Source organism: Panicum hallii, chromosome 3 (assembly GCF_002211085.1).
Source record: "Panicum hallii strain FIL2 chromosome 3, PHallii_v3.1, whole genome shotgun sequence".
Lineage (NCBI taxonomy): Eukaryota > Viridiplantae > Streptophyta > Magnoliopsida > Poales > Poaceae > Panicum > Panicum hallii.
In genome coordinates, this window is record NC_038044.1 from 9,941,971 (window position 1) to 9,967,925 (window position 25,955).

General features: G+C 42.5%; 3 protein-coding genes across 13 annotated transcripts; all 3 read right to left on the reverse strand.

Annotated features, from left to right (window-relative positions):
• Positions 1 to 593: 593 nt before the first annotated feature.
• Positions 594 to 5,563, reverse strand: LOC112884588 (pentatricopeptide repeat-containing protein At5g39710-like). 9 transcript variants are annotated; one of them, XM_025950022.1, is made up of 4 exons: positions 5,418 to 5,563; positions 2,641 to 5,113; positions 1,425 to 1,631; positions 594 to 1,344 (listed from the first exon to the last, which is right to left on the reverse strand). In XM_025950022.1, the coding sequence occupies exon 2, from the start codon at positions 4,949 to 4,951 to the stop codon at positions 2,768 to 2,770; it is 2,184 nt and encodes a 727-aa protein (XP_025805807.1). In that variant the 5' UTR covers positions 4,952 to 5,113; positions 5,418 to 5,563; the 3' UTR covers positions 594 to 1,344; positions 1,425 to 1,631; positions 2,641 to 2,767. The 9 variants fall into 9 exon arrangements, with proteins under 9 accessions (XP_025805807.1, XP_025805806.1, XP_025805804.1 ...); XM_025950021.1 differs by adding an exon at positions 1,707 to 1,826 and having other exon boundaries at positions 594 to 1,631; XM_025950019.1 differs by having other exon boundaries at positions 1,425 to 1,826.
• Positions 5,564 to 7,468: 1,905 nt separating this feature from the next.
• Positions 7,469 to 15,545, reverse strand: LOC112884828 (serine/threonine-protein phosphatase 6 regulatory subunit 2-like). Of its 3 annotated transcripts, none has more exons than XM_025950424.1 (19): positions 15,192 to 15,545; positions 14,079 to 14,182; positions 12,698 to 12,784; positions 12,528 to 12,603; positions 12,324 to 12,398; positions 12,160 to 12,213; positions 11,641 to 11,700; positions 11,442 to 11,558; positions 11,142 to 11,236; positions 10,825 to 11,027; positions 10,535 to 10,632; positions 10,144 to 10,247; positions 9,896 to 10,061; positions 9,678 to 9,800; positions 9,501 to 9,583; positions 9,234 to 9,375; positions 8,949 to 8,978; positions 8,756 to 8,826; positions 7,469 to 8,681 (listed from the first exon to the last, which is right to left on the reverse strand). In XM_025950424.1, the coding sequence occupies exons 1-19, from the start codon at positions 15,228 to 15,230 to the stop codon at positions 8,105 to 8,107; spliced, it is 2,304 nt and encodes a 767-aa protein (XP_025806209.1). In that variant the 5' UTR covers positions 15,231 to 15,545; the 3' UTR covers positions 7,469 to 8,104. The 3 variants fall into 3 exon arrangements, with proteins under 3 accessions (XP_025806209.1, XP_025806208.1, XP_025806210.1); XM_025950423.1 differs by having other exon boundaries at positions 7,469 to 8,684; positions 15,192 to 15,543; XM_025950425.1 differs by lacking the exons at positions 14,079 to 14,182; positions 15,192 to 15,545 and adding an exon at positions 13,032 to 13,959 and having other exon boundaries at positions 7,469 to 8,684.
• A 722-nt stretch (positions 15,546 to 16,267) lies between these two features.
• Positions 16,268 to 24,529, reverse strand: LOC112884786 (DNA damage-binding protein 1). Its single transcript, XM_025950345.1, has 19 exons — positions 24,320 to 24,529; positions 23,431 to 23,479; positions 23,281 to 23,340; positions 23,099 to 23,190; positions 22,879 to 22,930; positions 22,629 to 22,691; positions 22,461 to 22,510; positions 21,828 to 21,903; positions 21,485 to 21,697; positions 21,269 to 21,375; positions 21,080 to 21,188; positions 20,766 to 20,966; positions 20,469 to 20,684; positions 20,147 to 20,257; positions 18,866 to 19,141; positions 18,507 to 18,781; positions 17,604 to 17,955; positions 17,179 to 17,463; positions 16,268 to 17,079 (listed from the first exon to the last, which is right to left on the reverse strand). Exons 1-19 carry the CDS (start codon positions 24,421 to 24,423, stop codon positions 16,498 to 16,500), a joined length of 3,273 nt encoding a protein of 1,090 aa, XP_025806130.1. The 5' UTR covers positions 24,424 to 24,529; the 3' UTR covers positions 16,268 to 16,497.
• Between the last annotated feature and the right edge of the window lie 1,426 nt (positions 24,530 to 25,955).

Consider the following 25,955-nt stretch of genomic DNA (forward strand, 5'->3'; position numbering starts at 1 on the left):
GATCGTTTTTTCTTTTGGGGTTGGAGAGGCCTTGATTTGCCTTTTGTTCTTATTTCTTGCGTTCCTCTATGTTGCAACGATATATATAACTCCTAAAATTCTACCGTAAACAAACCACACCGACATAACATGGGCCCTATTGCGATATGTTGTGGGCAGCAAATTCACGGACTTGACATGGCCGAATGCGACGTGCTTGGGCCCACATTTCGGCTTAATATTATATTCACCTCCGTGGGCTGTATATGGGTTTCCCAGGAAGGTATGGGCAGATTAATTATGGTCCTTACACGGCATTCGTTAATGGGCTGCCATTGGTCCTACACTGCATGCTAACAGTAGACTGCCGCTTCTTACCACAGTTGCTTCTATCAGCACCTCCTGCGCCAAGTCATTATTCAATTGAACAGAGGTTTTTTGTACGAAGAAAGTGATACTAAAAATCATTCCATTCCGAAAACTTTGCTTTCATAAAGCGCCGGGACTCCAAATTTTCATAAGGTCATCCAGGAATTTTCTCTACAGCCTATGGAGGCCATTATTTCTTTCCTTACAGCCCTACAGTCCAATGTTCCATCCTACTTTCAAAAAAAAAAAAGAAGACTAAATGTTCTGCAATCTGTAATACTTTACATTCTTAGTCTACAATCTGAATGTGGGTCTCAAAGCTTGCTCACCAAAGTGCGGAACTATCAGCGAAGAGGGCAGGCGGAACTATCAGCGTCCCAATTTCAGTGCGTACCAGAGTCCATGCTATAGACTCTAGATGCGAGAGCAATCAAAAGCTTGCCTTCAATCTTTCTTTAGAAACAGGCTCAGCTCAGCTTTTATTTTATTACATTGAACATATTGCATAGGAAAACAATGCAATCATCAAAACACTAGCTAATCCCCTTAATTTTCTCCAGAATGATGCCGATGCCTGGTCAACTTGTTCTTTCCACCGCCTCACACAGTCACCACTGTTCAGTTTCAACTAATCTTCTGCAGCTTGAGATTCTGTGCAGTTTCACAGAATTCCTGCAAGCGAGCGCATCCACCTTTGGCACATCAGGAATTATCAAGTCGGCATGAACCTGCGAGAGGCCTCAACTGCAGTCATAAATGATGACACCTGCTACCCCAGTGGATGAGCTGGAGGGCAAAATTGCTCCATGTGGTGATTCTCGCTGCACTTCCACTTCCATTTCTTGCTTCCTATTTTTGCTTGGCTTAGCTGCCATTTTTCAGTGAGTTGGCAGCTGCTCTTCCTGAGTCCATTTGACAGCAAGCTCTGGCTTCTACACCGCCAATGCTTCTTTCTTATTTCTGCAGTCCAGATTTCTCACATTCTGCAAAACAAAGCTACCATCTCCACCAAACAAAAATTATCATCCAAGATATCTTTCAAGCGAGTTCTTGGGTGTAGATGTGAAATTCTGTACCGGAGTATGTGTACAGCTCCTTCAAGAACAAGTGGGTGCAGGTGGCACCTAATCAGAGCATGGTAGATGGATTCCTCTGTTCCACAGGGCCAAGGATCTGCATATGCCACTTATGTAAACTGTGCCTAATTGGCTGTAAACCATGCAGCTGTCTCCAGTAAAGACATGTCTTTGGTGGTATAGGTCTATGGGGAGCTTCCGTTCACCCTGCACCCGCATTGGTTGATGGTCAGTCAAGAAAGAGGATAACTCAGTCCTAGGCTGTTGTTGGTCTAGAGAAACCTGCTTTGAACATGACATTCATAAGAGAACAAAGGAGAGTAATGAGCTGATATTTTCTCTGCAGCCAGAGTCAATAGGCCGATCGAACAGAGTAACAACCATGCTTCTCAAAAGCCCAAGCTGCAGAGTTATGGAAAATATCTCACTAAGCAAAAAAAATCACATAAAGAACATTTTGATCCCTCCACTTCAGACCAACTTTCTACACATGCAGGATAATATCATTGCCTTTTTTATACAACTGATTTATGGGCATAATGGTAAAGCTAATGTGTGTTCTACCAAACAATTATATTTATTCAAGGGATTTGTGAACAGAGTGGCGTCTTCCACAGTGGCCTGGAGTGTCTTGTCTCTAAAGCCATGTGGTGGGATTAGTCAAAGTGCAGTGTCTTATGCAACAACGAGGCCGTCAAGGCGGCTCACAGATCAGCCTAGAGAAGGATCCAGACTCCCTACTAGTCATGCCTGAGATGATATTTTCTCAGATATAAGACAGATCAAATGAGGAGTTCTTCTCTTTGAAGTGGACCCATTAAGCACTAACCAACTGATTAATGGAATGGCATTCATTTCAGGTGTGGAACGACTTTAAATTTCAGCCATTTTATTTGTTCCATGGATTGTTGCGATCTTTCAGATCTGTCAAACTCATACCTTTGCAAGTACTATAGATGGTAAAGAAGATTCTACAGGAAAGTATCTTGAAATAACAGCATGAATGAATGAAAAAAAAAAGTAGGAATGTTGTGGAAAAGAATAGCAAACAGCTTTCTAAACTGGAAATTTGGAAAGCAGGAAAAGTTTCAAGGGATGCAGAAGACACATATATCTGACGTTATAAATGGCTTTTATAAGGTAAATACTAAAAAAGAGCATTTCTAAAATGCAGATTAATATCTTATCTGATTATTTGCATAAGGCAATGGCCAACCTGTAATGATCACAACCTCAGGTGTTGTCCATGGATTAAACTGCCAGTTTTTTGTTGCGCACTAGGTGAGCTCATCTCCATCACAGAGAAGCCCCTTCATCAAGTTAATAAAGTTCTATGTGAATATCTATGTTACATCCTTCGCTTTCTGAGAATAATCATAATCACTCCTGCCGTTGCCAAAGCCCAAAATACAACTCAGCTTGCCATCTGGAGCAATGCCTGCCTGAAGCATACTGTTGTACATCATTTCAGCTTCTTTCTCATCCCCTGTTTTAAGGTATCCAATAATGAGAGCTGTATAGGTTACTACAGTAGGTTTAATATTCCTTTTTACCATTTCTTCCATCATCCAGCGTGCACCATCCATAGCAAGCACTTTACTATAGCCATCAATTAGACAAGTATATACAAAAGCATCTGGTAACACACCACTTCTTTCCATCACTCTGAGCATTTCCAAAGCAGCCTTCATATTTGAACGCCTACAATAGCAAGCAATGATAGATGTGCACAAAACCTTGTCAAGTACCAGTTCCTCCCCAATCATGTACCTCATCAATTCCATAGCTTCAGGAAGTCTATCATCACGACACAACCCATTTATGAGGCTAGTATATGTAAATATGTTAGGTTTTATACCTTCATGCAACATCTTATGATACAACCTTAAGGCCTCCTGCAACTTTAAAGCTTTTACAAAGCCATCAATAACAATACTGTAGAGGACAACATCAGGAATGTAACCCCTCTTTATCATGTCTGCAAAAATCTTCCAAACATCACTAGATTTGTTGATCTTGCAAAGGCCATTGATGATTACTCTGTACATGCAAAGGTTTGGGACAATTCCCAAAGACTGATGTATTCTATCCAGGAACAGGAATGCTTCACCAACCAGCCCTTCTTTGCTAAAGCTGTCCAGTAGGATTGTGCACGTCACGATGTTGGGACTCAAACCATTCTCAAGCATGAGTTCAAACATTCGGAACGCTTCTTGAAGGTATCTATGTCTACATAATGCATAAATCAGACTAGTATAATTGTAAACATCTGGAGCAAGATCACGATGAATCATGTCAAACCAAAGGTCATAGACAGTCTTGAGATCTAAATGTTGGCAACAGCCATGAAGAATAATGCTGAAATTTATGCGGTCATGCTGAAAACCGTGCTCTTCAAGGTTCTTGAAAATCTTAAGTGCCAATTGAGCCATTCCAGTCTTGCAAAGACCTTGCAGAAGTGAACTATAGCTCACTGGACTAGGATTTATTCCATTTCTTAGCATTTCATCAAGTATGTCATAACCTGTTAATAAATCCCCTTGTTTGCATAACCCATCAACTAAAATGCTGTAGCTGTAGACATCCGGGACAAACCCATACTTCCTCATCCCATGAAACACTTCAATGGCTTTGTGAACCTGATCTTCACTACAGAAACCATGAATCACAGTATTAAAACAATAAATGCTGCAAGGGCCCCCACTCTGAGAAAGAGTTTCAAGAAAGTCCCATGCATATGTTACCTGTCTGGAACGACAAAGCCCATAGATGTAAGTTCCAAATGTTGCAGCGTTTGGTCTGACACCATTCGATTCCATTTCACAAAGAAGTTCAAAAGCTTCCTCTATGCATAACCTCTCTCCATGTGTATACATACTCATCAAAACTGAGTAAGAGTAGACATTTGGTGAAGGCCCAGAACTCTTCATGTCATCAAATAAACTCCTAGCATACATGATTTGATTCCCCTTGACTAAAGATACCAGCAAGAAGTTGCACAAACGCAGCTCAACACCAAACTTCTTGGCCTCAATGTAAGTGAGAAGAGCATCTTCAAACATTGACAGCTCTAAAAATATCCGGATGACTGCAGCATAAACTTGTAACAGTGTCATTGACCCACCCAATTTGCTGACCAACATAGGAGCCAACTCAAACAACTCCTGCCTGGCATTTCCACTGTAATCAACAATGCTCTGAATCAAGCACCGGGTCTCACTTATTCTCCGTGGCAAGAACGATTGCACAAGCAATGCAAACAAACCAACCGAGCGAGATAGCCCGTATAACCTCACACACTCCCTGAAGCTTATATTCTTGGCAGCATCCCAGTTCGAAGTCCGCACTGCTAGCGTGATCAAGGGAAGTAGACACCGAGTTCTATAATCATCATAAGCCAAATTCCGACTGGGCTCCTCATTATCCGAGCTGTTCAAGCAACAAGCCTGAGAGGAAAGGCACAAGACTGGGGTGTAGCTCCTGATAAAAAGGGCTCGGTGCAGGAACCCTGGGACTGCCCGGCGCATAGACGAGGGATGCCGATCCCCTCCTTACATTGACAGCACCAGCAGAAGCAGGAATGAGCTGTGCACAGACTACACCTCATGGACCAAGATTACTTGATAAGTTCATGGAAAGGACCACCTGAGAGATAATAAGTCACAGCTTTCAGATTACATCAAACGCTCCTGCAAAAAACCCAATAAAAAACATAATCACTATAAGCGTAAGTTGTAGGCTGTAACAAAGTCACTTTTGAGGCAACAGATCCAACCTTTGTACTAGTACTAGTAAAAACCATCTAGCTTAACTAGCACAGACAGGGGCGGACCCAGCATAGGACATGGGTGTACACATGTACACCCGATAGTTTTTGCAAACGAAATCGAAGTTAATTGTAACTGGATTCACATCCGAATACAAATAGTTTTGTTAGGGTTTGGGGTGCTCCGTCTCGCATAGCAGAAGGAAAGAGAGGGGGGGGGGGCATACCTGGTGGATGCTCGTCGCCGGCAAAGGGCTGGGCGAAGACGTAACAAATAGCGCCGCCGCTCGCCCAGCCGTCGCCGCCAGGAAGGAAGAGCACGGGAGGAGAGAGTCCGAGAGAAGGGAAAGGGTTTAAGAAATGGAGGGAGGAGACGAACCTGAGGCCTGAGCCCTGAGCGGGAGGGCTGTCAATGAGCCGCGAGCCTGCCACCTCAAGCTGGAGCATCCCGAGCCGAGAGCATCATATGAAAAAAGATAAAAAAGATGGCTTTTACCGCGTATCACTAAAAAAAAATCTTTACCAATAGACACTACAATTTAGTATGAATTTGCTGCTGGACATTATAACCCTTACAATAATATATCCTTATCAAACAGCTATTAACATAATTATAAAAAATAAATATATCTTTACCCGAGTAAGGGCTAGAATTGAAGCCCACAATAGCAGCCGGAAACGAATAAGATAAAACAAAAAAGATCTCGCCGCTGTCATCCTTGCAACCGAGCAGGCTTCCGGCGTTCTGCTCGGGCGCGACATGGGAGCTCAGAAGGAGTTTGAGGCGCTAGAAGTCGCTGGGTTGACAAGCCCCGCGGACCCAAACTTACCGCAGGAGACGTGGAGGTCGCACATGGTGTAGGACAAGCAGGTGCTGGTGATGTTCATGCTATAGTAAGGCATACTGCCCGGACCGCCGCCACGTCTTGGCCTGCGACACCACCATGGTGTCTTGGGAGCACTTGCTCAGCGTCGTTGACCCCCTCAGCTTCTTCTCCGGCACCACCACCTGCTCGACACATCCTTAGCGCTCTGTGCGTCGCGGATGGGGCGTACCGCCCTATGCGCCGCGGTGCAGTCGGGCCGTCGCGCCCCCATGCGATGAAGCTAGGCGCAGCCGCCCACGCCACCCCTTGCAGCAGAGAGGAGTCGTCGGAGCCCGAAGCAGGAGAGGGCCGGCCACCTCCACGCCTTGGCCTGCGACACCACCACGGCATTCTGGGAGCAGTTGTGTGGAGTTGTGTGGCGCGGCTCTGGGAGCCGCGGACGGGTGTGGCCCCCTGTGTAGCGCGGCTTTGGGTGCCGCGGACGGGCACGGCCCCCTGTGGCCGTGGATGGGTTGCCGGAAGGGAAGGGCGGCTGCCGGGGATCGTCGGGGCTAGGAGAGGAGGGGCCGCGGATGGATTGGGAGGGGGTGTCATGGAGCCGGATGCCTTCAATTCAAGTCCAGCAACAAAAAGAATAGAGATAAGGGGTATAATCGTCATTTCATATGGTTTTCTTTTAAAAATGAGTATAATAATAGGTGTGGTGTCCTATACCTGGTTTTATAGTGTGTTGTGGCAAGACATCTTTTTAAGTGATGCAGGGCAAAATACATATTTTAACAGTGTCCACGGGCCAATTTTGCCTATGTTCTTTGGAGATATAGAGTGACTCTATAGCATCAGTGTTCATGATAGATGAGGAAACGTATATATAAAAGATGGATTTAATTTGATGAAGGGGAGATAAGATATATGATTTAATTTGATAACATCAGTATATCTAAACACTTAGCCTTATTATTTTTTATTTTTTCTAACTTGCGCGACGTGGCAGCTCGCTAGCTAAAGGGAAGCTCCAGCCTACAGTTATATTATTTTAATTTTGGATAGTTAAAAATTTAATAGAGATAGTAGGGGTTCAGGCACATACCAAACAAATAGAAATACTCAAGCTCGAAACGTTTGATCTCAGATTGTTGGAGCTCGTGAGCTCCAGATTAGGCCCAAGCCTCGGCTTGATTTAAACATCAAAAAGATCCTATTTCTGGATCGAGAATACCTTGGAGGTGGCGAATTTTTACATTGTTTTTGTCTATGTTTTTTACTTGTGCCTTCGTCAAGCGTGCACACCTGTGGTGCCTGGATATCTGCGAGACGTGTAAGTCATGGTCGTCTTACTCATAAACCTCTCTTGGAATCAGACTGGACATTTCGGCTTCTTAGTCACTTTGTGCCGTATCTTTCATTTCTCCCATCCGCTGAAACAATTAGATAACGAAAACACCAAGAGGTTCAATGGCACTTGCTGGGTTGCAAAGCAGCCTGGATCACAACGGTATATCCTAAAAGATTTGTCCTCATTTTTGCTGAGAACATCCAGTTTAGAACCCAAAAGGGAAAGGTAGATGTTTCACTTGAACAGATAACAATTACAGAACGCTAATCCCAAAGGAACCAAAAAGGGGGTAAACACGGGGGGAAAAACTCACTGCAAATATTACAGTTCGAGTACCCTAGCAAAGGAAATAACCACCGTACCCAAAATCAAGAACCACCAAATGAATTAATCCCCTCCTCGCATGCATCAACCACCAAATGACATTGGCAAGAATTAATTCACCCACCATTGCGGGGTAAGAAGTCCATGTGAACCGAGGAAATTGCTTCTGGGGATGGGGATGGGGATGAGGTGAGACAGTCCGATCATAACAGGGCGTGCCCAGCTGCACGAATATGCTCATTCATGCAGGACCAATCAACTGCACATAGCAAAGCAGCGCCTTTAATTGTACAGCATCCTTGCCTTCTGAAGGGTTTGTCCGTGGTTCCTGAGCATGTGATGCAAAACAAGGTGACATTGCTCACCTGCAAAAGAATCTGGCTGGCAATACTGCTCAGGTTTGTGGTATGATTCCAGCCCATATACTTCATTCATTTGTTGTGGCAACCTCAACTATTTTTCCATCATCAACCTTGACAGGTAACCCTGATTCATGGGCTATCTCATTAGACCCTGACGTGTTGGCAGACTGATGATCAGTGTCACGAGATTCAGACGAGGCTCCAGTCAAGGCATGGCCAGGCTCAGGAGAGCCACAAGGTTCATCCGCTGCACCCTCTGTACTTGAGGCTTCAGCAGCATCACCACCTTGTGTGTCAGTCTGGCCATCTTGAACATCCATAGGCTGCTCACAGGCTTCAGCTTCCTGGGAAACATTTTCCTCTTCTGTGCACAAGAGTTTCTCATCATCTGCACAAGCATCATTTTGCTCAGCGACCCCTGCTAGTTCCTTGGTCACCTCAACAGGACCATTTTCAAGAGACACGCTTTCCAGCTGTGACTCGGTGCCAGTGGCTTCACCAATAAGCACTTCATCAGTTTCCTCCATGTTCAGGGAAGTCTCTTCAGAATTGGGGGACGGTGAAGGAACAGAGGCAGCTAAGCGGTCATTGATTCCTCTATCACCATCAAATGTAAACCAGTTCGAATTTGTGAAGAGGGAGCTGCTGCAAAATGCATAATCTGTAAGCCATCTCACTTGAATAGGGACAGTTTAGGTCAAAAAAACATTATTTACCTGTCCTGATCATCCCCCAAACGCAATGAAGATATTACCACTTCAGCTGATTCATCATCAAAGTAGACATCCTGTAACAGATGCACAGGATTCAGCTAGTAGAAAATCCATCTGAATCAAAAGTATTGACCATGTGCCGACCTTACATTAACTGTATTGAAGTAAAATACATATTTAAAGAAAGAGAGCATACCTCATCATCTCGTTCATGGGATCCTTGTGCCTGCAATCATCAAACATGAAATACATTAGACAGACAGGAGCAGAATCATAGCAATGAGATATATCACAATTATCTGGGAGAATCTCGAGGTGTTACTTTTACATAAAATTCCATGGTTAACATGTTAAATTGTAAAACAGTACCAGCGAAGATACTATAGCAGGTTCAGAAATTCAACTTCAATTATTCTAAATAACAGTTTACAAATTATATCATGCTACCAAAGAACACGATGCTGAAAAATCAGAAAAACACCTCTTCAATGTCATCGTTGCTGTATATCCCATATCGAAATGCCTGGCTAAGATTATTAGCAAGTGCTGCCACATCATAGTCTCTGTCTCGGAAGTCGTCGTCATCACTATCCCTCCCACGATCATGTAAAGAAGTTGGACGGCTGCAGCATAAAAGATACATAGCCACAAATCAGGAAAGAAATATACAATTCACCATAATAAGAAATCACAAAGTGTTTCCGCAATGTATACAATAACCATAAAGTCCAGTGGGAAAAAAACCTACCCACATGCCCAATGGTAAACATTCTCCACCTCGTTGCGTTTAACTAGGACACCTGTTTGCCATTCAGACCACTCGCTGTTCTCCTGTAGAGGTAAATTTCATAAATGCAAATGAGTACATGACACAAACAACAGTTTCAAAATGTTGGGCCGATGATGAAACAGAAACTTGAATTACCTGCAAGTGATTCTGGATCATGCTGCTACTATTTGCCAATTGAATGAGCTTATTCGCTATTCGAGTTATGTGGCCCATATTCCCAATTCTTGGGGGTTCTTTCCCTTCTGATGGTAACGTTGGCTGCAAATATAAGATATAATCAAGACACAGGATCCTATGGCAATGTAGCCCAGCAAAGGCGAAATCGAGATGCATAGAATCCAGGAATAGATTACCCCATTAGAGTCCACTGACAGAGATAATTTTTTTTCTGCGGCAAGCACTTTACCAACAAGCCCACAGTCATTAAGGACATGGTCAATCAGCTGGTTTCTTTTAACCTCGAGGCAAGAAACAATAATGTTCTCAACATGATGATGCAAAAAGTTATTATAAGGGTACCTGCAGCACCATGGAATATATAAGGATTTTCTTTTAACAAATGACAACTGATGAGCAAAATAATAGGGAGCAGCACACATACTGAAAAAACAAATCGATGCAATGCTTTATTGCTGATTGGCTTATTAGCTCCTTCTCAGCTATTTCGCTCCCAATTGTTAGCAAAACAGAGATGAACTCCACAATCTGAAAATGAGCCATTCAAGACTCAGATTTCATACATATCTCACTAAGAAATTACCCATTCGGATGGCTCCATGCAAGATTCATAATAATAAAGTCTAGATAGCACTAAGCAGCATTAATGTTTCCATAAAAGAACTAGGAAATTAAAAAAAAATTATTCAGAGAGCAGAAAAGAAGCCTACCCCAACTTGCTTGGGACAAAAGGCTAAGTTGTAGAGAGCAGAAAAGATTGGCTTAAGATGTATGCTCAAACTAAAGGTAAAGAGATTCACAGCATCAGAGTGCACCTTCAAACGGTGTTTTCCAAGAGGCGGGCGCAGACATCCATATGTCGTAGGCAAAACATTTTCAGCAGAAGTAATGTCCAATAACTTCAGCAAATCACCTAACATGATTACAGGTATACGGGTAAGTTCCCTCAAAAAGGCAATCAAGCATTATACTAAAAATGTCAGTAGACAGGTGTTTCACTGTGCACATGATAAAGAGAATGCATGTGATAGAAAAATCAGGGTAACAAGTGCAAAACAGACAAACAATATGAGTAAATTGATAGAATCAATCAAAGAGCACTCACCAAAACTCTCCAGCATACCATCAACTGTCTCTGGACTGGCTGTGACCAGTGTCCCATGACTCAAGTTACTTCTAAACGCTTGATATGAGGCTGATGCTAGTCTTTTTGGGTCCAACAAAGATATACACACTGACAGTGAATGAACCAGAACAGATTTCGGTCTTGATTCTTCAAGAGCATGGCGAAACAACCTACCAACAAAACTGATACCAGGAACAAGTAAAGAAACATAAGCATAATCATAGTTGAGACAGGAAGGCGTATGATGCTCAAAAGTTGCATTTTTTTATCGCACAAGTTAAACAAAAAGGACAAACCTTGGGCTGCATATTTTTGCAGCAAGAGCAGGAGGGGCACATCGAGTTACTGCAGAAAGGATCTCTGCAGCATTCGCATGTACTTCAGGGGAGTCCTGTTTGGTCAAGGTAGCACAGATATATGAACTCTTTGCTAGCAAATACATAGAAAAAAAATATCAAGCAGATCAATTCTACTGAGATAACAAACCAATAGCATCCCTAACCACTGCAAGTCCAACTTAATGATGCCACAGGTTAATATCCAGTGTGTATGTTGTATAGCACAATGTTACAGAGTGAAGAAGCATCAGTACTTACAGATGAGCTAAATTTATCCACAATCATTTCCAGGACATCTGTAGTCTCTAACCATTGCAATGTATCGGCAAAATTTGAGTATATGGTTTCATCAGCACCAATCAATCTCATCAACACCTGTTTTACAGTCAATTTGATGAACCGCATCAATCAAATACACTCACCAAACTATATGGAGAATGGTTCCGTAACTGCTTACCTCCATTATCGAGGTGATACCAATGAGGTCAACAAGTTGGACAACAATATCTGGATGCTCCTTCAAAAGGTGAAAAGAGAGGGGGGCAGGCAAACATAAATTGGAATGTGCACAAATGACTCCATGTTTACAGCATGTATAGGACTTTACACGACTGTTAAAGAAAGGAGACAATTGAATGTACCAAAGACACAATGTAGCTAATGAGCAGAAACTGAGATTTCCATCACCGAGAAAACAGGAATCCAGTATTAATTGATCATGAATCATCATTTTCTATCATGCACCCATACACAGACTAGAACAGTAAATAGCATGGATTTCCAGTCAATCAGCAAGGCAAGAACATGCACAAGGATACAGAAGCACGTAAGCACAACTAGACTTACAGCAAAACTGTACAGACATGACATGAGAAAACAGAATATGGACAGTTTAACCTTGAGGTTACCTAGTAATTGCCAATAATAAAGACATGGTAGTAATAATCTACGTTTCTACAGAACAAATCAGTAATACCTGAACATAATTCATAAGAGGCGCAGTCTTCCGCAGCATCAAACATATCACCACCTAAAACAAACAAGTAGCCAGACAGAGCTCCATTTAAAACACTGCAGAGGTCTTGAGACGAGTTTATTCATGATTAAGAGATCGGGGGGGGGGGGGGGGGGGGGGCGTACCTTACTGAAGTAACCAGCTAGCAAAGTGCTATGCGGATGGTCAGGTTTTACAAATGAGAAAAGTAAATCCATTAACTGTGATATGGAGCAGAAGGAATGGAGATTGTTAGAGTTCATATTTCACAATTCTGTGTTAGAGTTCATATTTCACAAATCTGTGCAGTAATGTTCCAGAGAAATATGTTAACAAGTGAATATATTTACCTCAACATCTTCTACCAAGGTCCTCAAGATAATGTCAATTTCACAAGTAAAAATCTCACAAGCAATAAATGGAAACCTGCAAGAGGTAGACAAGGGAAGGTCGACAAGGCTCATCAGAGAACTAGTTTAACATATGGCATGGTAATGAACAACAAATATCCATATCATACTTGAAAGATCGTTTCTTCTCTGAATCCTCTGGAACATCTTCCACGATGTAACGAAGTAACTGCTCCACTTGGGATTTATCTCGCAAGCTAGATACAACATTCAAAGATTTTAGGCAGGAAAACAAAACTGCAACCAGATGAAGCCTAATTGAAAGCTACACAGAATGTTAGCACTTTACACTAATCGCTAAACATATAAGAGCATCTCCAACAGACTAGGTATAATCCTAGCTAAATTTAGAGTTTTACAAGCGCTGTAAAAAAATAGAAGACTTCCTATAGGGTGGGGAAACCAACAGACTCTCCAAATCTTGACTCTCCATATTCAAATCACCTGCGATCGGGCGATTTTTTTCTCTTGTTCCGTCGGACACGTCGACCTAGGCACTGGACGCCACGCTGCCGCCGCGAAATCGCCTAGACGCCGCCGCCGCCGCCACCGGAGTTCGACACCCGGAGGCCAGGACACCGCTGCCGAATCGATGGCTGGACGCAACGGCGGGAGCAGGGGCGGGGAAGAGGAGCGAGCGGCGTGACGGCGGGAGCAGGGGCTGGGAAGAGGAGCGAGCGGCGCGGAGAGCGGGAGCAGCGTGACGGCGCGAGGGAAAGAGGCGCGCTAGCGGGAGGAGCGAGATGGCGAGTCCAGGTGCTCGGCAAAGATAGCCAACTGAAGGGAGGGGATGACGAGCGGGATATAGAAAGAGAGGCTGTTGGATCCAGTTTTTACCAGCATTTTTCTATTTTTACCTAACCAAATCAGTTTAGCTAGGCTCTTGGAGATGCTCTAAAGGTAATTCCTTTTTTGAAGACCAACCATTATAACCAAAAAAACTTCAGCTTATAAAAACACTTAATTTCATTAGACACACAGTCCTCATTTATCAGCAGTTAAAAACAAACGAAAATAGATTAAAAAATATAGAAGAAAATTCAAATACATTATCATTAAACAGAACCTACTCTGCAAAAGCTTCGAAAATTGAGAAAAGGAGAATGAGTTTAGCTGTTCTCTTAGAAAATAAAGCTAGTAATCCAGCATGAATTCTGCTAAGTTAATTACATACCATATGCCAGAAGTAAAATGTATAGGGATCTTGAAAGGAAATGGAAAAGGTTGTATGTACAAATGGATTGCAATTAGAGATGCTTCTCAGTTTTGTATGATAGAACCCCCATAGGCAGTTCTGATGCATAAAATAATGGCGGAAAGGGATGGATGCATATGATGAGCATGGCATTTGTTATCATATTTGTTCATAAAAAAAGTTCTTTTGCCTGTAAACCACATTGCAAGACACCTATCAGAAATATGTGCTAGATTTGTAAAGTGATAAAATTCAGCAATAAATTGTAATAGCTTGATAACATGTCACAGTCTTACAAATTTATGAGTCGAGTATTCAGTGCTTTGCACTCCTGAATAATCTCATCCTCGTCAAGAAGCTCTTCCAATGTAAAGTTCTCCTTGTCTAGAATTGTGTCCACCTAATCAATAAAAACAAAAGTTAGGTAAGTGAGGTGGAGATTTCCTAGTGTGTGCTTTTCACAAAGGCCTTGCGACAGTAAAGAAGCAAGTCAAACGATTACGACAAAACAGCAAACATGCTCAATCCATGAGACACTTAGTTACTACTAAAGGAGTATTGATGAACAAAAAGAACACATCTAGTGAATACGATAATCCAATAAAAAAACGGAAGAGACACCCACTCAGGCCACCAATATTACAGATATTTTCCACAAAGACAGTAATAGTAATGCAACTGAAACTTTCTTTGAACAGAATAAACCTACATTGACTTTGAAATGAAATCAATTTTCAGCATAGATATAGTAAGCCCCATAAATCCTAATGCAACTGAAACAGAATGTGTTCCACCAAGACAGTAATAGTCTGCAGAGAAAACCTATGAGCACCAGAAAGGATGCCAAACAAACGAATCCTTTTTATTAGATGATGAAATTGCTTATCCAGAGGGAGGTGCGGATAGTCCTGCTAGACTTATCCAAATCCTTATAGCATCAACAGAGGGTCTGCTCCAGCAACATAATGTTGACCAAAGAACAAAGCCCTAAACAGGGAAACTTCCACATGGACACCCAAGGATTCGGTTGGTCCACAGTAGGAACTGCTGCTGCTGCTGCTGCTCTTTTGTTGCTCTAAATTTTATCGAAATTTGTAATTACAGGAACACAAGTTGGTAATGCCATAACATTCACAAATGTGTGGCTCTGTCTTGGCACCACAAAGATACGCCGTAACCGTTACAGCGCGCGGAGTTGTGGAGCATGGCGCGCGCGCGCAAAGGGGGATAAAATCCCGAGGCAGCAGCAACGAGCCCTAAGCGACGCGGAAGGAACCGGAGGGCAGCGCAGGCGTGGCTAGACCCCCACCGGCGATCCGGCTGGCGACACCCTACCGTCAGATTCAAGCGAAGCACCAGAGCAGACGCAGGGGGACGAGATGGGAGGCGCAGGAGAGGAGTGTACTCACGGGCGAGGCCGCGGAGAGGCCGGTCATGCGCCAGAACATGGCGGCGAGGTGGCGGGAGGCGCGGGATCCGCACCAGATCTAGGGTTTGGGCGCTTGGCGGAGCACGAATCGGCGGCGGAGTCCGGCCCCCGCGATCGGCGAGGAGGGGCGCGGGCGGATCGAAGGGGTTGCGGCGGTGGGGGGGAGCGGGGTGGCGAGGCGTGGGCGCCCGTGCGGGAGGGAGGAGAGCGAGAGATAGAGAGAGGAGCCAAGCAGGCCAAGGCCAAGCGCGAGGGGGAAGAGAGAGACGAGGGAGAGGGTGGTGGTGCGTGAAGAGGAGCAGCTTGCGTGGTGTGGTTTTGGGTCGGCGGCTCGATCTGGTCGCGGCGCAGCGCTGCCCCAAACGGGAGGGCGTCCGTGCCGCAGTTTCAAATCAAAAGGGTCTGGACCGCTGGAGCTGGATGGATGGAATGGATGGGTCGGAATCGGAATGCCCCCCTCGCAAACCTGCAACTACTCTGACTGGACTGGGCCTGGACCACCACCATTCTCTCGCTAATGCGGGTTCTCAACTGGCATCTCCCTTTGCCTACCTCACTCATCCAGTCATCCGCTCCCTATGATTGACAGCAATCGGCTGACCATTTTACCATCTTCAAATCTGTCAACTCCTGACTCACGCCTACCCACCGGCAACAGTTATAGTATGGTGTGCAAAGATGATGGAATAATCACTTTGTACTGTTGCTAGATTTGATGGCTTCCTCATGTTGCTCTCAACACTAAAACGTAAGAGTTCTATAGTTTTACCAAGCCTACAGAAAAACATAGTACTCTTTACAATATCGAATGAACCCATGCACAATTAATACATATTCTATGGTAGATTAAAACTAATTTGACGTTATAGATGTTTGTATTTTTTAACTTAAAAAGATTAACTTTGCAGGCATCACCATGCAGAAAAAAAATTCGGTTCTAGAAACATGCCAGATTCACTACAAAAGGCACATAAAAACATTCTGCGCACCATGCCTAGTTAGAACAGCAAATACAAAAGTCTATCTTCTGATGGTTTGTCCCACCGTGGCCGAATCAACACAAGATTCACTACTAATTTTTTTGATTCAGGATTTAAGAAAAACAATCTCACCAAACTGTCAGCTGAAAAGTAGCCAGCAAACAAAACAACGGAAACTACAACCACGGGTGAACACTTGTGCAACCGGCGGCAACAGCATCGCGGAGGAAACTACATGCCACTGCGACAGTACAAAATACAAGTTACAAAGGATTTACATGTTACAGCAAACTGCTACTTATTCATCTAGTGCAGCCTCGTCAACTCTTCCACTCTCTTGGACAGCTCCTCCACAGGAACACCCATAGCCTTGGACACCTCCTCCATCTTACTCCTGCTAAGGTCAAGGAATGACTCGATCAGGTCGCCATCAAGGAAGTTTCGAGCCTCGGCTGTCTTCTTGTCGTTATGGAACGAACGCCATTGCTCATGGCTCAGGTTTCCGACACCCTTTATGAACTTCACAAGAGTGGACTGGAGCTTCTCTAGAAACACGTACTGGTCATGTGGGAGGGAGGCGATGATGCCAATTACCCCATTTATTGTGCCAAAGATGACTGTGGGAATCTGCCCTATCTCCGAGTCCGGAAGGCGCATTACGAGTGAGCCATGGCGGAACCTATTCACAAACTCTCCGAGATGGTACTCCCCAACAACCTCCAGCCTGGCCCTTTCGTCATCTGTGGCTGCATCACTGTTCTTGCGTACAGTGAATAGGTTATAGCTATTTTCCGCCCCGATATAGGCTTCATCATCAAGCATCTCAACTGCAGTCATCCAGTTTGCATTGTAATCCCTAGCACGCTCTTCGATCGCACTTTCCTCATGCTGCTCAAAAGAAGACAAAAAACATTAGTAATTGGCCGATCGAAGACTCATACAGAATTCACGAATAATGCAATGCATCAAGCGCACAGTTAACAGCACCTTGTAGACCAGCAAGGATATCGATTTCATCAGATCCCCAACCACAATGAAGTCACCACGGGTTTGAGTATACAAGGCCAGTATGTGCCCATGGTGCCCACACTCAGATTGCAGCTCATGTGAACCATCATCACGTAGCATCCACTTATATAACTGAATCTTCTGGTTGATAGCAGCCAACAATTTCCCATTGAATGCATTCAGCGAATAAACTGCTCCTTTAGTTTCTTTCTCTACGATTAATTGCAACCTTCCATCTTCAACAGCAAATACAAGGATCCGGCCCTACAACAAGATGCACCGATTGTTCAAGAGAACTAACTAACAAGATTCACATGAAATCAGCTACAAGCAGCAGTAAACTGAACAGGTATTATAAGGGAGCACAGAGCACTAATGAAACATCTGGCTCTCAGACATATTACCTTTGTTGGCTCATTTTCCTCAGGTATAACATATGCAGTTCCAACACAGTAATAAACATTATTATCATCCGCAAATGAGCAGCTAATGATGGAGCAGCCACACTCATATTGATCTAGAGGATATGTAGATAGGAACTCAAAGGTCTGATGATCTAACAGACGGATATAATGAGTCTCACTTTCCTCCATACTAGTCTGGTTGTACTTGAAACTGCAAAATGCTAGTGTCCTTGATTGCTCCTGGTGGCAAATGCGTCGTGCTTGTTCATTAAGGGGGATTGTACGGATGTGAAGTTTTTGGATATCATCAATTGTTCCAATTGAGAGTTCACCTTCTTTAGCAATTGCAAGGCTGTGGCATTGAAAAAAGGTGAACTGAAGCAAACGTAAAACAGCGATACCTTTTCCAAATAATTACTCTAAGAAGAAACTACAAGAATAGTGACATAAATGAAGTGTGAGCTCACAGCATCAAGTAGAATGGAACTAGCAACAATCAATAGTCAAGCAAACTCATTAAGACACAACCATTAAAAGGAGGATGTGTATAAGAAAACTGGGAAAGGAATTATCAATACCATTATCTTGAGACTAAAAGGCTGTCCTATTGTTGTTGTATTGTTTTAAGTGCAGTAAGAATCATCAGATTGTAAACAAAGCTTACTTAAAAAGACTACTACTGGTAATATAAAATTTAAAATGAGCTTTATAAAAAATATGTTCCGCACAATCCAGGAACTGCACAATGATCTGATGGTTATGGAAAATGGCTTTTAGGAAAGCGTTTTGGACCAGATATATATATATATATATATATATATATATATTCACAAGTAATACAGGAGGTAGTGAACTCAACGATTAGAGCAATTTCATGGTGCAAAATCTAGAGTGAGAAAGAACCTGTCTGGAAAAGCGGCTGTATTGAAAGGGCACATATGATTAACTTCTTTCAAATTGACATTGCTATAGAGAAGTTTCTTATTGCTGCTATAGATGACAGTTGGCCTATCTGATGAAGCAAACACATGGGTGGTACCCTTTGATGAGAATGTACGAAGGCTGATTGGTTGGGTCCCAAGGGAAACCTTCTTTCTATCAGTCAGTTCACCTGTACATGCATTCAGCAGGAAACTGAACAGGTTACCGTCTCCAAGAGCACAAAGCAAATAGGAAACCTGAAAATAGAAACATGTATATGTTATTTGAAGTTGCTAATATTGTTTTCAATGGACCTTAGGAAAGTGAGGTCAAGAGCGTACCCCCTCCAAGGTGCACAGCAGAACAGACCGAGGAACAATTTCCCCACCCAAATTTTCCTTCCTTATTAATTCAAGATCTGGAAGTGAAAATATTCTAACACTTATATCTGTCCACATGCCCACAGCAGCGAGGGAACTATACTGTGGATTGTTCCCAATTGGGTTCAAATCGAGACAAGAAATCTCATGTTCTAGCTGTGCATGCTTCACTTCAACAAGCTTAGCATCCCTAATTTCTAGGTAAACAAGATGGCCACCACCTGTTGCCAGCAGAACCTGCAAGACATTTGTGCAATTAAAAAATGTTATGCAAAAATAAATAGCATCAGCATCCAACCATTCAAATCCATTTGCACTTAGGACATTCAGGTAAATATTTCTGGACTAATGGCCGCAGATGATAAATGTCTGCACAAATCACAGCAATAGGTAAATGAAGTGACACTGCATAATTCTGGATTAACTACATTTGCCTTACAGTTTTTCAATTCCAATTTCTTTCCAGCTTTGGACATAGCAATTACTTTGAAAATCATTTCTGGAAACATATCAACAAAATCTTACTGAACTAAGTAAAGATTCCCTTGGGTTGAACCATAACAAGTTAGCAACTGCATACTGACCCTCAGACTCAAGAAAAAAATTAACAGCAAAAGAAGGCAGGAACACCAGTCTATAGGTTCCAAATGAAGGGAAAATGGATCACAATTACAAATTCAAAATAGACAGTACCCTTAGATTGTGATTGCATGTGCATAACAAATATTTCGATAAGCTCCCCTTGGTTTGTTGTTTATTATGATTTCCCCTACATTTCATCCCTCCTGAATTATTTTGGATAATTTTAGGGTTGGTGCACGTCAGCATGTGCATTGACAATAAGGGAATATGGCACTAAAGAAGAAAAGCAGCACTAAAGAAGAAAAGCACCCCCAAATTCTGTATTACTATACATCAAATGATCAGATAATATTTGGCAAAATATCATTGCCTGCTAGGAAAAAAATAAGAAAGATAAAACTTCCCAAGAAAAAAAAGAAAAAGGGTAATAGCGCTTAATGACACAGGAAACTGTAATCTGAGTCTATCGGTTGAGGGTGCGGATGTACACCTAACCACCCAAGTTCAGGTTCTAGTCAAGGCAAAATTGAGTGCCTATTTTCTTCGCCACCTAGTTCCTCCTAGGTTTGTCTAGTTTTTGTAATTGGTAGTGTCACTGAAATATGTGATACACCCCACTTAAATTTACAAGAAAAGACAGCAATCCAAAAGGAAAAGCACCTGACTAGCATTAGCTGAAGCAACATTGACTGAAAATCCTGCAGGTGCATTCCATTGATCCACTAGCTCCCGAGAGGTGCAACTGACTAACCGAACAGAATTAGCAGTAACCTGTCATTCAATGCAACAGGTAAAATATTGATAGTTGATTAAGCATACTTGTACCACATAACTGCTATAGTTTGGCAAACATACAAAAGAAAAGAGCTTGCTTTTTCTTTCAAATGCCCACTATTCATCTTTTTAACCATATGATATTTTGCTAGTCTGCTACTGTGCCAAATGCAAGAAAAAGCTGATAAATGGTCGTTAGAAGAGGCACCTGTATGAGATGATCATTGATTGCATTTTGACAAAACAGGGTCTGTGTTTGCGCATCAAACCCCTCTATCTCAGTTTCTTCTAGTTCATCTTCAATGTTCATCGCCAAGAACCGTGTCTCACTTATAAAGCTCACGACTAGGTACATGTCGTAAGGATCATTGAAAGATGATTTCAATGACCATAATCCCTTGATACCTTGGAGTTCTACTGAAGCCTAATTAATCAAGAGAAGATAAACAACTCATCATCTCTGCATTAAAAGTTTCGCAATAACAAACTACTCTTAATTGAATACCTGCTCATTAATCCCTATACCGTTCCGAACCACGCGAAGGGAACCATCTTTAAATGCCCCAGAACAAGTGACCACCTGACCCTGACCCTGCCTATCAAGGTCAACCACGCAGAAGTCCACAATAGGTCCAAGATTCACATACCGTTCCAGAACTTCAACAAATGAACCACTTGCATCAGCTTGGAGGTTCAGCTTTACCAGCTGTTGGAAAAATATAATGTTTATGACATATATTCCAAGAACAATATAAAGGAGATCATGCTTGTTTCATCTAACATGGAGGAATAAAAAGGATTAGAAAGTATTTAACCTACCTGTGAATCGCCAAATCGTGAACCAACATAAACAACACCATTATCGAGATATGAAATTGATGATGCAATTGAAGTCTCTCCCAAGTATTCTACTTTCAAACCAGTAACCCTAAAATGAAGATGAATGGTGAAACAGAATACTTTTACGCTAAGAGCCTTTTAGTTTCAAAAAAATGCACAAGATGTTACCTTTCTCGTTCATGGGTAAGGACAAGTAAATGCAAAGTTCCTGTATTATCACCGAGTAAATATCGAGAACCATCTGGGTCAACCCGTCCATAAGCTCTTATGATGGACTAGCAAGAAAACGAACCAGGGACAAAGAATTAGACAGTGTAGACGTGATACCTACCAATATGAAGTTGGCACCAAAAAGAAAAAATACAGATGTAGTGAAGAGACTACTTGTTTTATTGGTATAGCTTTAAATGTAGCATTGGCATTGCAGTAAACTATTGTCTCCTCGCCAATAATAATCACGCCTCCAAGTGGAGCTGGTACAGGTATTAACAAACCAGCACCATTGTCTAAATTATTTTGGGACCAAGGACCCTCAACAAAATCTTTGTCCTTCAGTGCAACTTCATATGTCTTGACATGCCTTGCGTCTTTATTATCCTGGAGTATAGCACAGAACATTCAAATCATAAAAGCTACTATCATGAGTGATAACAAATGCAGTTCAACTGTTCAAAACTCTATACTTTTCAAAGGAGAAGTCAAAAGTCACAAAGAAGTTCAAACAAACCTGGTAAAGGACAACAATAGTAGGTTTAACACAACCATGTAGAAACTTGATGTCCAGTACTTGAAGTTCTTCAAGTCTATCATAACAAAATGCTAACTATATGAGAGTCTGAATAACATAACGCTAACAATTAGAATATACTCAAAATATCAGTCCATCATCTTATACATTTAGATAATGTTAATCGCCATTAATGAAAAATAAAGATTTGTGCTGCACTTCCCAAGCAAGTCAATGTTGCTAACATATATCATGGTTGATAGCAAGAGATAAATGCTAAAATAGTAGTCAATAGCAAGAGACAAATGCTAAAACAATAGAATGCACTTGAGATGCCATGAGAAATTATGGGCTTCAATTTGATCGACAAAAAAGCGAAGACAGAGTAACAAAATAAACACAACATTTTATGCTAATGAATAGAAGAATTGAAAGATCAAAACAAGGTTCAGCCATGTGCAAATTATGGTTCTCGAACAAAATTCTGCCAAGGTTGCAATGCATTGACAAAAATAGTGAGTACTGAGTAGGCACACATGCTTCAATATTTCTAGTACACTACCACATCCATTTCCAAATCAAATGAATATTTTTCTTAGCAATTAAAAAAAATAGAAATTTCCACACTCATACCTGATATTGAAAGCTTCCTTCAACTGTCCTTTGTTGTCAAATGGTATAACCTGCCAACAAAGGATAGCAAAGGAAATAAGAGGTGCATGTTGGATATGTATAAGTACAAGTTGGTAATAAAGACGAATCTGAAATTCATAAGCCTAACGAAGCAGATAGTATAGTTACCTTAAATAAGCCGTCATAGAGGTGAAGACCAATAAGTCTGCAGTCAGGGTCGATAATTCCAATCTACATAATGAACAAAAGGCAGAACATTAGCAACTTAGAATTTCTGTGTCCGGGTATACCGTTGCTCTCTCTGTACACGCAAAACTCCGTAAAATGATGGGTAATGGAATCTTCAAATCAAAGGAAAAGTTTCATACTATTCCAACAAGCCAAAAGTAGGGGTTCAAACTGAAAAAGATGGATGCACCTGTCCATTATCAGTAGGACGCCCAATGCGATCAGAAACATCACCCATGGCTCTACAGAGACAGAATAAACATTATTTTTCCAAACAAAAATTGGCAATGACAGTGTTTCAACATATATTATTGAGTAGCAATATGCTTTTGCCCTATGAACAAAATTAAGTGGGACTTGCAATGTCAATCATTGTTTTAAAAAGATGCCAGGAAAGTAAGTGCCCAAACCTGGTGAGGAGCTCTGATTTTTCTGCGTCCCATTGCAGAACACAGAATTTGTACCTCTCCGTAGCAATGAAAAGAAAATCTTGAGTCTCATTCTGAGGAGAAGAAAGAAATAGAAAATTAATCCAAATATTTCACAACGACAAAATACGTATCACAGGTGTAGGAACTGAAAGGTAGCTTACATGAGGCCGGAAGAGCTCAATCGTCGCGATCCTTCCGTATATAGGGACATCAAGCATAGGCTGCTAGGAAAACAAAATTGATAAGGTCTCCTGGTAGCAGGTTGTAATGCAAAACACTTAAATCAAATTTCAATGCTACAAACCACTAACCTGAAGGCCCTGAGGAGTAAGCAAATGGATCTCGATGCGAGTACATTTCCTGAAAGGTTGGTACATGCATGCTTCAGTAAAGGACTTAACAGGGATTTAACTTGCAGCAGACAAAACAGTTCCATGGCAACATCATTGCATGTATCACTAGGCAGAAAATTCACCACAAACAGCCATATAACACCTGATGTTTCGTCCATTGTATATGCATTGAGAAAGAGCTTACCGGTAAATACCCTATCCCCTGTCTGAACTCTTGGAAGAACTTAGACTTGGGCACTTGTAACATGGTTGGAGGCATAGACTTGGAGTCCAAACGCCCGCAGATCGATAGATCTACCACATTTCTTACTGGTGTTTATTGATCTTACGGATGACCACATCTATCTATTTATTTATTCTGCTTTCTTCTCCGGCATATCTGAGTTCAAAAAATCTCCGTTCCAAAACCGTACATGAGGTTTTCATCTCATACCTTTGATTTCATCACGCTATTTTGTACTCTACAACTGTTCGACATCCTAGAGAATACCAAATTGCAAGGCAGGGTTTTAATGTGCTAATGTCAGATCTCACATAACTGGAGGCAAACCAAGTAGTCCTCCCAAAAAAAATATGGAGGGAATCAGATGCATTCGCTTTCCCTGTCTCATCCGCCCAGAAATAAATCTGGAACAGTCGAAACAAATTAGAGGAAATCACGCATTCCACAGTGCTCCAGCTCAGAGCAAACCCTAGTCCGCGCCCCACCTCCAACACAAAACCCTAGGAGGCTTCGTCCAGGGCCTAATCCCAAGGGCTTGACCACTGGAGGAGCGCGCGGGGTTAGAGACATGGCCGAGATGGATGAAGACGGGGGAAAGGACTGGGGATTGATTACTGCGCTTACGCGATGATGAGGTTGAGCTGGTTGGGGCTGGTGAAGTTGCCGACGCAGGAGTGGCTGACGCTGGTCGGCTTGTGCGCCGTGACTACGTAGTTCCACACGCTCATCTCCGCCGCCGGCGCCGCCGCCGCCGCCGCCGGGGGTAGTGGGCTCTGGAAGGTCGGGGAAGGAGGTGGTGGTGGTGTTCAGAGCCACACAGAGAGAGAGAGGGACGAGCGATGTCGCTCGCGCAGCTTCTTTTCTAGCGCGGCGGAGCTGTTACTGGACGTCGTTGGCCCATCAGCTTAACAGGCCCAGTTATCTTAAAGTTGGGCTGCGCCTTTTTGTTATTATTATTTTCCTGTAACTTTTGGTCCAGTTATCTCATCGTTGGGCCGGCCCTTTTTATTATCAGTGCGATCATTCTTTTCATGGCTTTCCTACTATTTTTGGCTCGGTAATCAATTTCACATAGCTACGTGTGTAGATTCTCTACTAACCGAACTGTTGCAAAACTTTTCTCAAAAAAAAAACTATTGCAAAACTGAAGTTGAAAGAAATTTACCTCGAGACATATGTATACCAATATTGGCTATCTGAATTCTCTGAAAGCGAATAACTACTTGCCGTGTCCAAGCGAGCCGAGGGACATGTTTTTTCCCAGAGTAGATGAACATGTTTCTTTGTTATAGTTACAGACACAAAACGAGGGATCGGCAGGCATTCATCTCGCATGGTGACATTGGTGAATGTTGATGGCAAAGGGGAGGTCACTCGATTGAGAACGCCGCATGTGAGATTTTTCCTCCCACACAGCTCCCTGTTCGGTTCTTCCCCGCGGGCCGCGGATGGACGGATGGGAGTCATGCGGTCATGCCTGTTTGGATGATCAGGATATAGCTGCATATCAGTTTGAATTTGGATGGATTCACTACAAGTAATCGAATTATCTCCTTCAGCATGGATTTTTTGCAGCATGTCTCCATCTCCTTTTTCTTTCCTTTTTCTAAATTTAGATGCTTCGATCACAGTCGTTTGGCATAGCAGAGAATGGTGGTGACGACCGACGTCGTTAGACGATGGTTGTCTTGCACATTAAAGGTATGTTGTGTTTTTTTTAATTAAAGGTATGTTGTGTTTTACTCCTTCAGTTCCAGATATAGAAAAACGATTTATCTAAAAAATAAAATTATCTATAATTTAGAACGGATGGAGTAGTATGCAGGATCTCCCACGATGATTCAGATCGTGGCCGCTTCATATTAGTCTTTTTTTTTATGGAATTCATATTGCCCGTTAGTTGGGGGTTGTGTGGCTGATTTGGTCTATCGGCTTGGGGGTTCAACATCTGATGTTTTTTTCACTTATGCTAGATTTGGCTCATGTTCCGCTTTCACATGTTTTGTGGCGAGATTGGTCTTTGTAGTCGACGCCACGAGCATGTTGGATATTTAAATTTTCATTCTTGTCTTTGTTTTCAGTATACAAGCATACATCAGGGCCTGGTGTTGTCTGATGACTCGGCTATATGCCCTAATATCATGTGCCTATCTTTAATGTTGTGAATTGCTACGTCTTATCATAATGTTGGGGTGATAAAAGCCCATTTGGCATGGCTCCATGGAAAACGGCTTGAGCTCCGTGCTACGGTAGCAGGTAG

Bases quoted from the DNA above. Each gene is read 5' to 3' on its own strand.
- LOC112884588 (XM_025950017.1), bottom strand. From the start codon at position 4,951: ATGCGCCGGGCAGTCCCAGGGTTCCTGCACCGAGCCCTTTTTATCAGG.
- LOC112884828 (XM_025950423.1), bottom strand. From the start codon at position 15,230: ATGTTCTGGCGCATGACCGGCCTCTCCGCGGCCTCGCCC. The intron at 10,248-10,534 runs GTGCACTCTGAT...GCTCATTTTCAG, and splicing joins TTGGAAAACACCGTTTGAAG to ATTGTGGAGTTCATCTCTGT. The intron at 8,827-8,948 runs GTATGCTCTCTT...CATCTGTTACAG, and splicing joins CCCATGAACGAGATGATGAG to GATGTCTACTTTGATGATGA.
- LOC112884786 (XM_025950345.1), bottom strand. From the start codon at position 24,423: ATGAGCGTGTGGAACTACGTAGTCACGGCGCACAAGCCGACCAGCGTC. The intron at 23,341-23,430 runs GTTAGTGGTTTG...TTTTCCTAGCAG, and splicing joins TTACTCCTCAGGGCCTTCAG to CCTATGCTTGATGTCCCTAT. The intron at 18,782-18,865 runs GTACGCTCTTGA...TTCTATTTTCAG, and splicing joins TGCTGTGCACCTTGGAGGGG to GTTTCCTATTTGCTTTGTGC.